The 13,418-nt window shown below is 41.4% G+C and overlaps 1 protein-coding gene across 1 annotated transcript in view; it reads right to left on the bottom strand.

Annotated features, from left to right (window-relative positions):
- ece2a (endothelin converting enzyme 2a) overlaps positions 1–13,418 on the bottom strand; it is a 96,003-nt gene that overhangs the window by 42,784 nt on the left and 39,801 nt on the right. Inside the window, exon 4 of the mRNA XM_006786586.3 lies at positions 4,986–5,269. Within this exon, the coding sequence (XP_006786649.2) occupies positions 4,986–5,269 (284 nt within the window). The remainder of the gene's footprint in view (positions 1–4,985; positions 5,270–13,418) is intronic.

Genomic DNA, 13,418 nt, shown 5'->3' with positions numbered 1-13,418 from the left:
AATTTTCCATGAAAATCCAAAGGATGTGATCTTCATGCTCACCAACATGCACTTGCAGCTAAACCTCTTCTTTGTCTTCCTTTAACGCCAATAACAATGGCCCCACTATACTCACACTGCACTTCAAAACCGACATCAAATCCACTGGTGCAAGCTACAATACGCTTTCATGTTGTTTTTGGCTTATAACGTCACACAGGGTGCTGTTGCTGCTGCTGCCCCCACAGCCAAGTCAATTACATGAGCGTACGATCATGTCAGTTTTTACTGCCATTTTAATGATAACTGCAGAGAAGTTCAGAGATTCAGAGATCATATAGACTGAAAAGATGAGGCTTTCTGGAAAGAACTTTGAAAGAAATATATGATAGTTTTGCTTCTGGTGATATGGAAGTTTTATCTAAGTGGCGACATCTTTTATTTAGGACAATAGCGAGTACTGAGCCCTGGTATGAACAGTACAGAGCTGTTGAGATGCCACTGTTTGCATGAAACAACCAATACAGTGAGTGTAACGGACCTCTAAGCAGAACTAAATAGCACTGCTTAGAAATTGAGTGCATTAATTACTAAAAATATAAAGTCATGCACATGCTTTAAGCAGGACTCTTTCTCAGTGTCAACACTGAGTAAGAAGCAGATTTGGGCTAACCAGCTATTTACTACGATGAGTAGCTAAAAATTTATCTAAGCTGGCCAGTGAGTTAACAGCGCCAAACTTACTTCTCTCACCCCTGACTGGTCACGGCAGATGGCCACCCCTCCCTGAGCCTCCTTCTCACTGAGTTTTCTTCCTGTTAAAAAGGAGTTTTTCCTTCCCACTGTCGCCAAAGCTCTTGCTCGAAGGAGGTCCCATTTTTATTTGTATTACTGTAGGGTCTTCAAATTACAATATAAAGCACATTGAGGCAACTTTTGTTGTGATTTCGTAGATAAAATGTAAATAAAACTGAATTTAATAACTCCGTGTCGCACAGTCTTGTGTCTGGCTTATCAATGTTTGGCCAGGGCTTGCTGTCACGCAAAGTGCAAGCACACACACGACGAGGCTGATGGCTGTCCATGACCAGTTTTCTGGATGTTACACAGAAACTATTGAAATAATTAACAAAATATGCACTTTGCCTCAACTTTTGTACACTCAGCCTTGTGTTTATACGATCTGTTCTCATACTAATGAGAAATAACAATCCGCTTGTGTAAAGTGACAAGATTCGCCAATTTTCTCTGGTATATTTCTTTATTTTTTAACTCAACACGATTAATCTTTGGGAATCTCTTTCAAAGCAGGCTTTAGATTAAAGTGTTCTGCACTGTTCTTCCTCCCCTCCCCTCAGCTTCTCCCTCTCCTTTGCTACCTTCTTCTCATCCGTCTCACACTGGCGCACTGCTCATTAGCTTTCTGTCAGTCCTGGTTTCTGTCTCCCACTCCTTCTCTTTTTCTCCCTCTCTCAATTCCTTTCTCCTCTGCTGTCATCCACTCCCCCCACCCTCCCCACCACCAATTCTTCTTTTCTTCTGTGATTTCAACAAAAGTTTCTTCAGGGATCTCCTTCATTTTCATCGCTCTCTCCTATGCTCGCCATTTTCTCACCTTCCTTCTTTTCTTTCTCACCTTTCTTTCTCGCTCGCGTCTCCCTCCGTCTGTCCCCTTTTTCCACTTTGTGAAAATGCTTTCTGTAAGAATTGAAAGTAGGCTCTGAAGCCGCCACCCACATTCCTGCTAAACACACGCTCACACATAAACAAGAATCGTGACTGTCTGTGCCCATAAAAGCCAGAGAGGCAAACGTACACTAGTGCTGAAGACAAAAACACTGCTGTGTACTTCTGATCACAGAGAAGTTCATAAAGATACATGTAAACCAACATGAAGCAGAGGGATAGCCACGAGCATGAGGCAGCTGAGAAAAATTAAAGCGGAAAGGGTGCTTGGGAACTTGAGCTTCTTATTGAAATGGCTTTTAAACAGGCGTCTTCATGAGTTCAGCTTCACTCCTCTAGAAGGGAATTCAAATCCTCCCATCTGTCCACCAATCACACTCACTGATCCTTCTTTAATACTTCCTTCTGTTAGAGGAAAACACCCAAGACACCGTCCTTACAAACTGGGCCCACAGACAGCACTGTCTATATCCTTGTTTACTTCACAAGTCAGGGTTGTCCTCGGTTAAGCTTTAAGCATTAAAAATTGGGATAACTTGAGAAAACTGACATTTAAATACTTCTAATCTAATAACATTTCTTCTTGGTGTATTATTTAAAGCACTTCACTCACTTGTTGCTGTAACTATTAGGATGGATAATTAGGAGAAAAACTTCAAGTTCAAATGAATTCATTTAAGCACATATTGTAACTCGGGCTGCAAGTAATCACATAACACAACATGGCAAAGCTCTCGAATGTTTGGCTACTTTTGGAGTTAGAATTGTTTTACAGTAGAGCATCACTGATGCAAACGGCCATTATTGGATGCTGTGCACCTCTCGAGTTTTGTAAACCCGGTGTGTCGCCGTTGGAACAGAGTGGAAGACATGATTGTTCAACTATGTTGGTTTTTACAGCTATTTTAATGATATCTCAGGGCAATTTCTTTGCTTTTGGTTTTGACGCTTTCACCTTTTGCACCAGTGCAATGTGGAGGCATTGTCTGAGCAGCTGCAGCTATCGTTCAGGAGGTATAACAGCGAGCATGAAGGGTTGTGGCTGTGTGATGAGGTCACCTGCGTCCATGTTGTCTCACTTGGTTTTTTAATATTCACACAGTCACTCTTGAGTTTACATTTAATCTTAGATATTTGATTTATGCCCAGTAAAATAATCATAGTTTACAAAACGTAAATCTACATGACTTGTGTCGGTCAAAATAGTTATCGTTTATTGTTGCTTAATTCAAATCAGCAGCCTACGTATGACCCTGATATTTACTGCAAATATTAATGGTAATAGTCACCTGAAAAGCTTCATAATACATTCATTTATAAATTGTTGATTTGTGTGTAATTTTAAAGTTTTGCACAAGAAATGCAAATGTTTCAAATCTGCATTAACATCACTTTTGCTCTCAAGCTGCTTCCATTAAAATGAGTCACACTCTGTGACCTTTTCCACTGTAACATTTACTGTAATTATAGGCTGTGTGTTAGACGTAAGACTCTATACACCTGTAATTTTGACCTAAATTTTGAATTATACCTTACTTAGCCGTTCTTCAAATGTTCAGTAAGTACATCATGAGTAATTCTTCCCCATTCAGAAATCACAAGTTTCAGTTAATAGTGGAGCTCTCTTGTCTTAATATGCGAAGGTCAAGCACAGCAAATGACCAAAACATTGTCATTGTCACATTGACACAGTGGCAGTTAGTGCTGAGGCGAGCAGCTGAAGGGCACTCAGCTTCTTGCCACTACGCTGATGGGCTGTGGAGTGGAAATGTAAAGTGCCACTAATTTCACTGTCAGAAAGTCATTTACAAATAAACCGCACTGCTGCTCGCCGTAAAACAGCTCTCAAACCGTCATAGGTGTGTAGCGACACTAGTGGCCTGCAAAACAGGCAAAGGACAGCTCTGTAAAAACGGACAAATATACAGTTTAGACGTATTTACGTTTGATTTTTTAACTTTGCCACGCATCAGCTACAAATATCAACATTAATACTACTAATGATAATATTTTGACCTTAATTAACTTACAGAAAACAAACATTGTTTCAAATTGATGATTTTTCTGAAACCACGATATTTCGAATGAATGAATGAATGAATGAATGAATGAATGCTGCTTCCTTGTCACAATTGATTACCACTGTGGGTAGGTCCATGTGTCTGATTTGGCAGTTTTAAACCAGGATGTCCTTCCTGACTTTTGCGTCTCTGGTTTGAATTGCACCAGTGACCTTTTGCTTACCAAGCAAATGTGTAACTGACTACACTACAGAGCCACACAGAAACAATGATTCCTCATAATGGAAAAAATAAAAGAATTTCAAAAGGTTTGTTGAAATGTTCACCTTTCGCAGTTAGATTGTTAGATTTTGTTCATGTAATTCTTCCTTGGTACTAATTTGGTTTGTTAATAAGCAACTTGTGGAATAATGGTAAATTAACTGGTTCTTATATAAAACTTTGTTGTAATTTTATTGTTTTCTGCATTCAGGTGCTTTCTATCACACACATTCACACTCTAGTGAATATATCAGGAGCAACTCGGGGTTCAGTATCTGGCCCAAGGATACTTTGGCATGCAGAATGGAGCAGTGAAGGAACAAAAATATCCAACTTTTCAATTAGTCAATGACCTGCTCCATCCTGCTCCACCTCTGGAGCCATAGCTATCCGAAAACAATACTATCAGCAGTGCTACCCCTCAGCCTACTAGTAGCTGCAATCATGTAATGAATTTGGAAATCATACATTGCCTTGTTCTCATGTTGTTGTGTTCACAAAGCTTGACCTTTTACCTTGAGGTTGAGGTCACCGAGATTCAACGGGATGAATTTGAAAATCCTACTGCGCCTACTTTGTTGTCATATTCAAAAACTTGGGTGTCTACGCCACCCACCCACCCACCCAACAGGGTGACAACGATAACCCATCAGCCTTTTACTGCTGATGGGTTATTGTTTACAACTGTAAATAAATCTGTAAATGATCTGAAAAATCTGAGTATGTTGATGGTTTTCAGTTACAGATCCTTGCTTTGTTCCTGTTATCATGTTTTCTAAAGTTTGAAAAAAACCCTGCTGTAACTGAAAGCAAATTACCACGTGATGGTTGGACTGTACCATAAACTAGTGCTGCAGTGGTGAGTGGTAGTGAGTTCTCAGTAGGCACCAGGTGGGAAAAACAAGTGTGCTTTCACAAAAACTCTCAAGTTCCCACAAACAGAAAGCAGAAACATTTTTGGTGAGTAATCCAACATAACAAGAGAACCTCAACCCACAAAATATCAAACCTCTGGATAGAAAAGTTTTTCAAAAATACCTCTGTGAGTGCTTGGTGAATGGAACAAGCAGTTTGAGATGAAACCTCCCAAGGCGTTTTCTCATTCACCATGATGGCATCCAGGGTGGCCTTCTCTAGTATGACATCAAAGGAGGAATCCGGGAAGGAGAGCTGACGCACGTCCATCTGATGCCATGTCATACCTGGGCAGTGACTGTACCTGGCGTTCATTGTCCTGATGCACACAGATGAATAATCTATGTTGGCGATAGTATGATAGCCAGCGCTGTACATGTCACTGCTCATACTGCTGTTTCCGCAACCTGTGGAAGAGAAATAAAACAAAGTGAGCCAGTGCCAGGTGAAAAGTGCAAGACACATACAAGAGATGAAAGGTCAAGAGGGGAGAGATGATGGCACGGGGGAGAAGGGAACATAAAAGGATAAGTCTGAATCCGATGTTTCAAATGACCCATATATTTTTCAAGTTGCAGTTGTACAATCACATGATCACTATAGCATAATGTAATTACATAAAGCCTTCCAAGGCACCGCACAAGAGACACACACAAAGTCTCCGTTTGATCAAACTTATTTAGTATGAAACCTCACACTTCAAGGCGGTCATGTAAATGTGCGTTCAGAGGGTGCAGCTTATGCTGAAGTGATGTCAGACTCATGAGATCATCGCCAGCTACAAGGTTTCAACTTTGTCACCAAGCACCACGTGCACGAAACCCGAGCATCCAAATAAAGAGGACAAAAGAAATGCAAGGGCAACAAGATGAAAATAATCTGCTGAATGTAGATTCACACCTTTTTGAATCATATGACTCAAATCATGCAGTTGGAGGAGCAGCAGTGGGTGGAGATGATAGGAAAGGAGGGAAAGAAAAGAGTAGGAGGAGGACTTGTGGGGGACATACACCATGTTGATGCACATGTTCTGTTTGCCGTAAAGCTGAAGATGTGTGTTGTGTGAAGCATGATCATATTTTCTTGCACTTTTTAAAGCACGCATGAGCATGCATCTGTATTTAAGAGTTATCCGTCCGGGGAGGGAGGAAAGTGTGATAAAGTGCGGGGCTGTGATATCCAGCAGCATGTTGGCATCGACACCTCGGTTGCAAACGTGTGGCTGGCGCTTGTTATCACCTTACTGCTTCTACTAATTACCAGCCTGAAAAAACCCCATGTGTGTCTGAGTGTGTGTGCAAGCGTCTGCAGCCTCACACTAAAAACACATTTGCCATTTATTTCGGTGTGTATGTGCGCAGTACATGTGCAGATGTTGTATATTTGTAGCTGGAATTCATTTTCACACACTGACAGCCACAAACAACATGAAGACAGAAGATGTGAAACACAAGGCAATAAAGTCAGAATTGAAATAGCAAGAATATTATACTGAATTACATTAAATCCCAGGAATGAAAGAAAATTCCTGCACCAAATAAAGTGCTAAACTCATATAAATCAGCAGTACCCAAACTTTTTCATCTCATGTCCCCCTCAGCGCTGTAAGATGGACTAAAAAAATGATCAAATGTTTGGGTTTGGACAACTTTCAGCTTACTATGATTCAGTTGTGATTAGTTAAAAGTTTTAACAGAAGACTTGTCCTGCTGCTTAGTAATAAAGTCCACGCTCTTTCAATTTAGGTTTTGAATATCAGGACATAAGTAGGCCCTAAAATTAGGTAAATAAAATTTCAGCAACAAAATCACATGACATGTTACATCATGGCATTATTTGTTTAACGCCGAAGCAATGGGTGAAAAAATAATTACATCATTACTGCTTCCACAGGAATTAAGTGGGTACTTGGTTAATTGTCCATCAGCCTGTGAAAGCACCGGCTGCACTCAGGTAAGTGTTAACACAATGCCAAGGATGAAAGACGTCAGCAATAAACTTGGAGTAGCAACTGTTGCTGCCCATCAATATGGGAAGGGTTATAAAGTGAGAAACACTATTCTCAAGTGGGAAACATTCAAGACAGCTGCGAGTGTTCCCAGGAGAGGACGTCCCACCAAATTCGTCCCAAGGTCAGATCGTGAAATGTTCAGAGAAACTGAGAAAACAAAAGCTACATCTCACTACGTGCAGCTCTCAGTTAGCATGTTAACATTTGTAACAACACAATTAGAAGACTGAACAAATATGGCTTGTTTGGAAGGGTCCCGGGTAGAAAGCCTCTTCTGTCTAAAAAGAACAAGACAGGTTTACAGAGTTGGGTCTGAACAAAACCACAAGACTTCTGGAACAATGACCTTTGGACCAAAGTGGAGCACAAGCATTTCAGCACAAACGCCTAAAACCAAGTGGTGGAGGGGTGACAATTTGCAGCCACTGCACCTTGAAATCATTGAGTTGTTGCCCATAAAGTCCTCTGTATACCAAAGTATTCTAGAGTCTAATGTGACGCTGTCTGTCTGACAGCTTGGACAGCTCGGTCAAAACTGGGTCATGCAACAGGACAATGATTCCAAGCACAGGAGCAAATCTACAACAGAATGGCAAAAAAAGAAAATAATCAGTGGCCCAGTGAAAGTCCAGAAGCTTGTTCTTGCAAGGCTTGTTCTGTTTTAGTCAGTTTTCTCAGTACTAATAATAAATTCATTCTACCAGTTGAGCTATTCTTGCTGCCTGACTACTGCCTTAGTAGCCCTGAAGTACTTGCACCCCTGATTGGAAACTACTGCCAAAGACCTGACCTGTGATCAGTGTGCATTCACAGGGAAAGACGTGAGAGTGTGTGTTCCAGATATCAGAGAGCTGGAACCATGTAGTCCCTGATGGCTCTCCCCGAGAAGTTGGCTTCAGGACGAGGGAGGAAAATATGTCAACGCCGCTGGTCAGAGTCAAATAGTTGAACACTTTCTTTATGGATGACTGGAATATGAGAGGAGGTGCCAGAGTTGAATTACGCAGCCCCAACAGGTTATTTTAGATAAGTTTAATCTCCCTTTGCCTCTGCCAAGAGCAACAGGCAACAACTTTGGAAAACAGACTACATAAAGAAAAGCAACCTGATAAAAAACATAGCCGGAGAAGGCACAAACAAAAGTGGCTTCAACATTTGGGAAACATTATGGCTAATTTCACAATAACTATGCAGTAAAAACAAAGCCTCACTTCATGCCCGCATTTGGTGTTTTACTGAGTAGATCAAATCACTTCTGCTCACCCTCTCAAATCCTCAAGCAAGCCAGACATTGTTTCCAAAGGGGTCTCCCCAAAGGCAAAGCTGTGTGTGTGCGCGCACTCGTGTGCATGTTTTCTTTTTCCATGCACTTGGCTCCAAAGATGGGGTGTCACATGACGGCTCATTCCTAGGGGTTGTCACGACATTTATAGTTACCAGGCTGTCATTAATAACACTACTTTCTTTTTGGGTCCGTGACATCAGCCGGTACCCCCTGCAACCTCCGACCTTTACACAAACACACAGACTCTTCAATCTGCCTGCAAACACACAGCCAAAGAAGAGAAATCTGACTGGATTACTGCCACTATATTATATTCCGTGTGTAGGGAGGCTGTAAATAAACCATTTAAAGTTACGGGCTTGAACTAGAGCTCAGGCTGTTGGTTCTCATATTAATAAATGCAAATATTAAAAGAACACATTGCAGAACTTTATTTCACAAAACATCTCAAATTCAAATCCTTCTTACTGCAGAATCATTAATTTTAAAAAAAAAAGTATGATGGCTCTCTTGATGTGGGTGGCAAGCCTGAAAATGTTAAGAAATAGTAGATTAGGATGTTGGTGGGGTTAGCGAGTGCATGTGTGTTTATGTGACAAAGGTTTATTTAGGACATCAGGCCAGTTTAGGTCAGTCTGGAGCCTGAAGTCTGTTTTTCCTCTGGCTGGAAGCGAGGCAGCTAAAACCTCCTGATAGCCAGAGAGTACATCCTAACTGGATTATTCAGAGTGGTGGGCTGGGAGACTAAAGTTAGAGGTGTCATTTCACCTCCTCCTGTGTGTGCATGTGTGTGATGGAAAATCTGAGTCCTCCCGCACTTAAAATGTTTCATGCCATTCCATCCAAAATACAAAAACAAACAGTGGCGTACAACAGTCATCTGTTTGCGACATATATAAACAGTTTGTTACTTCAAGTGCATCCACTGTTTGCTTTTCTGCATCCATTTATAAACTGTAATCCAACACAAACAAGTTTGTGTTTTTTTTAAAAAAATAAGACAGGAAGTAACGAGCTGCCAGCGCTGAGAGAAATGTTGCCCAAACATGGAGGTGGTTCCTTCTATCAGACAAGGTGGTATCAGGTCACCTGTTTGACTTCACAAAGCCTTTGATATTCAATAAACAACATAACACGTGACTTGGACAGCTGTGGAGATACGCCACAGGAAAGGAAACCTCAGAGGTAATCCACTGGAATAACACTGAATTCCTCTGCTTGTACACAGTTGGCTTTCCAAACATGAAAAAAGTGCCAGGAATAACATTTCTGAACCAGACTACAAGCATGATTAACACCTGGCAACAGTTCTGTTATTTTCCACAGATTTCTACACAAGTGTGCACCTCATTTATCGCAAACCTACACATAATGCCGTTACAGCAGAACGTGCACTGGTAAATCTAAACCTTGTTGATTACAAAAAGTCTCAAAAGAATTTTTTTCCGATGCTCAAATGCTGCGACAACATGGATTCAGACTCAAATTTAGAGCCTGTTTTAAAACAAAAATACATGTCTCTTTTATAATATATATATGTAATATATATGTATATGTAACTTGTTTACAGGCAGTTGGATATTTGACCTTTGAGCTTTAAGATTACTGCCATCCACAAAAACAGCATCTCTCCAGAGTCCATCTATGGTAAGGAGGGGTGGTGGGTGGGGAACCCCTGCAAGCGAGCCAGCGGTGTGAAATATCAAAGCTGCTATCTCTGAGGTGAGCCGAGCACAGCAGTGGAAACTCCATGATGTCAGAGGCATGCATACTATTCATTCATATCCCAGATTGGTTTGGACACATTAAGGCGACCGTGGCCAGTGCTGATGGAAGGTGATGTTCGCATGCGCTCGAGCAACAACACCGAGCTCCGCCGCCCCCGCACGCCCAGGCTGTGGGCTAGCCTGAGGTAAACTGAAACCACGGTGACACTTCACAAAGCTCAGCTGCAACTCAAAAGCAACATGTTATACGTTAGCCTAGTTTAATGAAAATCGAGAAATGGAAGCAGAGAAGAACTGTCCCTTAGGTAGTCAACTGTAAATTTAACAATTGTGCGCATAATTGGTGATTAACTTTCACTGAGCGGTCGCATCGGGTCACGAGAAGCCGGCACGTGTGTGTGGGTTTCTGTGTGCACTGAAACACTAATGAACTTGGACAGTCACATGGGACCTTGTTTTAACCAATTATCTCTTGTTATCTTCCCTATAGCCCAAGTTAGTGCCTACTCTTATCTCTTCACTGATGCATGACTGCTTAGGCCAATATGACGAAGCATTTTTACACAAACTCAAACACAAAAATCTTTTATTTCTGTAGTTTTTATGTAGCTGCAGATGACACAAGACCAAAGATTTTTTAGTGCCATTAAGACAGCTTCAACAGCTTTCTAAAATATAATGTCTACAAGTCCTTCAAAATGTTAAAAGTATATATTCTAAGAGTAGTAGTATTAAAGATAAAAGTGTGAAGCATCTAAAGTGCATTAAGTTACTATAGAGGCTGGTCTGTCCTGTGTACTCTAGTGTGCTTGGTGCAAAGATCCAGTGTGGGGGCTCCCTTAAATCTACAGTTTCTGACAGAGGAGTCCAAAGAGAGGTGGTTCCCAGAAAGACTTGGGTTGTATTTCAGTTATCTTCTGTGCTAACCACAACCCTGGGAGTGATTGGTTTATTTGTGGGTAAGTGGTGAGATCTGTGGTCAAAAACACCTCTTTCATCAAATCTCCAATAGATCAGGGATTTCCCTGCCACCTGACAGATTTATACAGCACCTAAATGTTTTTGTGAAACTACCCTAAAGGCTCTCTATTAGGGTTGGGGAACTGGACGAATATATCGACTATCGCCGAAAGGCTGAGCCGATCGGCGATCATTTTTGCAAGGGCGATTTATTCATTTATTTGCCCATGAGTAAGATTGCTAATAACGATGGTGCTAATAGAAACAGTCAACAGAAAATAATAATAGCGCTGTTTTAACGGCACCCTCTTTCATCTGCGAGCAAAGGCACCCTCCTCAGAGTGCGTCCAAATGCTTGTTCATGGAGCTGCAGAAGCTGGTGATAGCCTAGCATACTCAGCCAGATGGTGGACACGTACATGCTCATACAAGTTAGTCGTGTTTGAGTACTTTGCTCGCGCTATACATCTACACAAGCGGCACACCACTTGGTTTACCTCTTTCATCTAGTTTAAAGCCAAAGAAATCCCAAATTGGCGACTTCATATTTTTTTTTAGTGCTGTCAGCGTTAACGCGCCGTCATCACGACTAACGCGATTAACAATTAACCCATCTGTCTCGGTCAATGCATTTCGGGCAGTTTGTACAAAGTTTGTTTATTCTGCACTCCAGATGGGTTGAGCGTGGTAAAAATTTTAATCGTGTTAATTGTGATGACCGCGTTAACGCTGACAGCCCTAAAAAAATTTTGGGGGGGGGAGTAGTTCGTTCATGTTTGGAGTTCTTCTTTGTTGTAAACGTGCAAATCAGTCTGTGCATGATTACATTGCTCCGCCCATCAAAAAGTCTGCGCATGCACGCACATATCGTCCATCGTTGATTATTGGAATGAAGATTGTCAGTTGGAAAATTTTTACATATCACCCAACCCTCTACTCTCTATTGCTTTGGAGAGAAGACACTGTAGTGGTCTTAACATGAGAAAAGGTTGTCTTATACTTATGTGGATAAAACGGCATTTTTTATGTTTATATAAAGTCTTTCCAGTTTATCTCTACCTCTAGTGTTTGCTTGGCCTGGGTCAATCAGACGAAAAGCTTCACTGACAGTTTCTCCTGTGGTAGAGGAGTACTGATCATCACAGGCATAGATGTAGACCACGTAACAAAACTGCATGTCATGATGGATGTTGCTGTAAAGTCGTCCATCTACTAACGAAGAAGGTTGGTGGCTTGATTCCATGGGCAAGATGCTGAAACACAAATTTCCCCAGCTCTGTCGATCAGTTTGAGTTTGAGTGTGTGTGTGATAGTTTGAAAGCGCTTAAAGGCATAGAATAAAGTGCTGTATGTGTGAATGGGTGAATGTGCCCTGCAGTTAAAATGTGCTTTGAGTGCTCAGTTAGAGCACAAAAGCGGCCTCACTGAGCACCGGTTATATTTTACTGACAGGTAAGAGGACAGATGCCAACAGCATCAGATTGTTAAAGCTTGTTCAGCTGCAATCCGAGACAGTATGAGACTGGAGAAGATTATTTCACCTGTTTCCGCTGTTAAAGGTGGACAGAATTTCAGCCAACAATAGATGAGGACACTGGGGACATGTGGAGTAATAAAATTAAAGGATAGGCAGCGATAAAAGAGACATCTGAAAAACAGGTCACAATAAAAAGGAAAACATGAAAGAGCAACAGAACAGAAACGTGGCAGGAAAAGGGAAGAAGAGGGAGTTGAGAAAATGGATAAAGCAAGATGTTAAAGAAAGTGTGAGATGAAGGCGGGAGGGTGAGCAAAGGAGAGAAGACAACAACTGGGTGAACTAACCAGGCTCGTCTCAGTATGTCAAACTAAGTACAAACCCAGTGTTCTTACAATCACACAGCCAAATAAGTCATCAGGTGGAAATCTGAAAACAGTTGTGTGGTTCAGCGTGTGTGTGTTGCATTTGGCATCTCTGACACCATCTCTGCAGCAACCCCAGATTTAGATATTCTTCACTGAAATTACTTTTTTTCCAAGCAGTTTCAGATGCTTCAGAAAAGTTGCATCAGCAGCCAGATAAAATTCTCTCAAAAGCTCGGCTCTTCCGGCAAGTTCTCCTCACAAGTGTCTTCTTCGCTCGACTCACAAAAGCAACTTCAGTTATGTAACCGGGCATACAAGATAATTAGCGACTGAATAATTAAGTGTGTGCCCGTGATAGTGTGACTGTTTGATGGAGTGTGAGCGCGCGTGTGTGCATGGCTGCATGTGTCTATGTGCCTGTGTGTATGAGTGATGGAGGACTTTTGGAAGGACTCCACTGTAGGAATCTGCCTCTCTGTTGTGGCATGTCGCCTAAAGCTTCTATCTGATCCAAAACCACCAACAGGCACCAGAAAGGGGAGCTTAGTAAATGGCAACAAGAGGAGGGAGAGCCATCTTTTCTCGCTTCATTTCGCCAGAACTAACAGTTATCGATAAACGCCCACCTCCATCTTTATATTACTATTTATGCCTTATTGCCAGAATTCATACAATACCAAGAGTCAAGCATTTTCAACAAGCACTTTTTAATTTTTTTTAAACTGGAA

Source organism: Neolamprologus brichardi, chromosome 18 (assembly GCF_056152115.1).
Source record: "Neolamprologus brichardi isolate AB-2024 chromosome 18, ASM5615211v1, whole genome shotgun sequence".
NCBI lineage: Eukaryota > Metazoa > Chordata > Actinopteri > Cichliformes > Cichlidae > Neolamprologus > Neolamprologus brichardi.
This window is presented reverse-complemented; position numbering and strand designations above follow the sequence as displayed.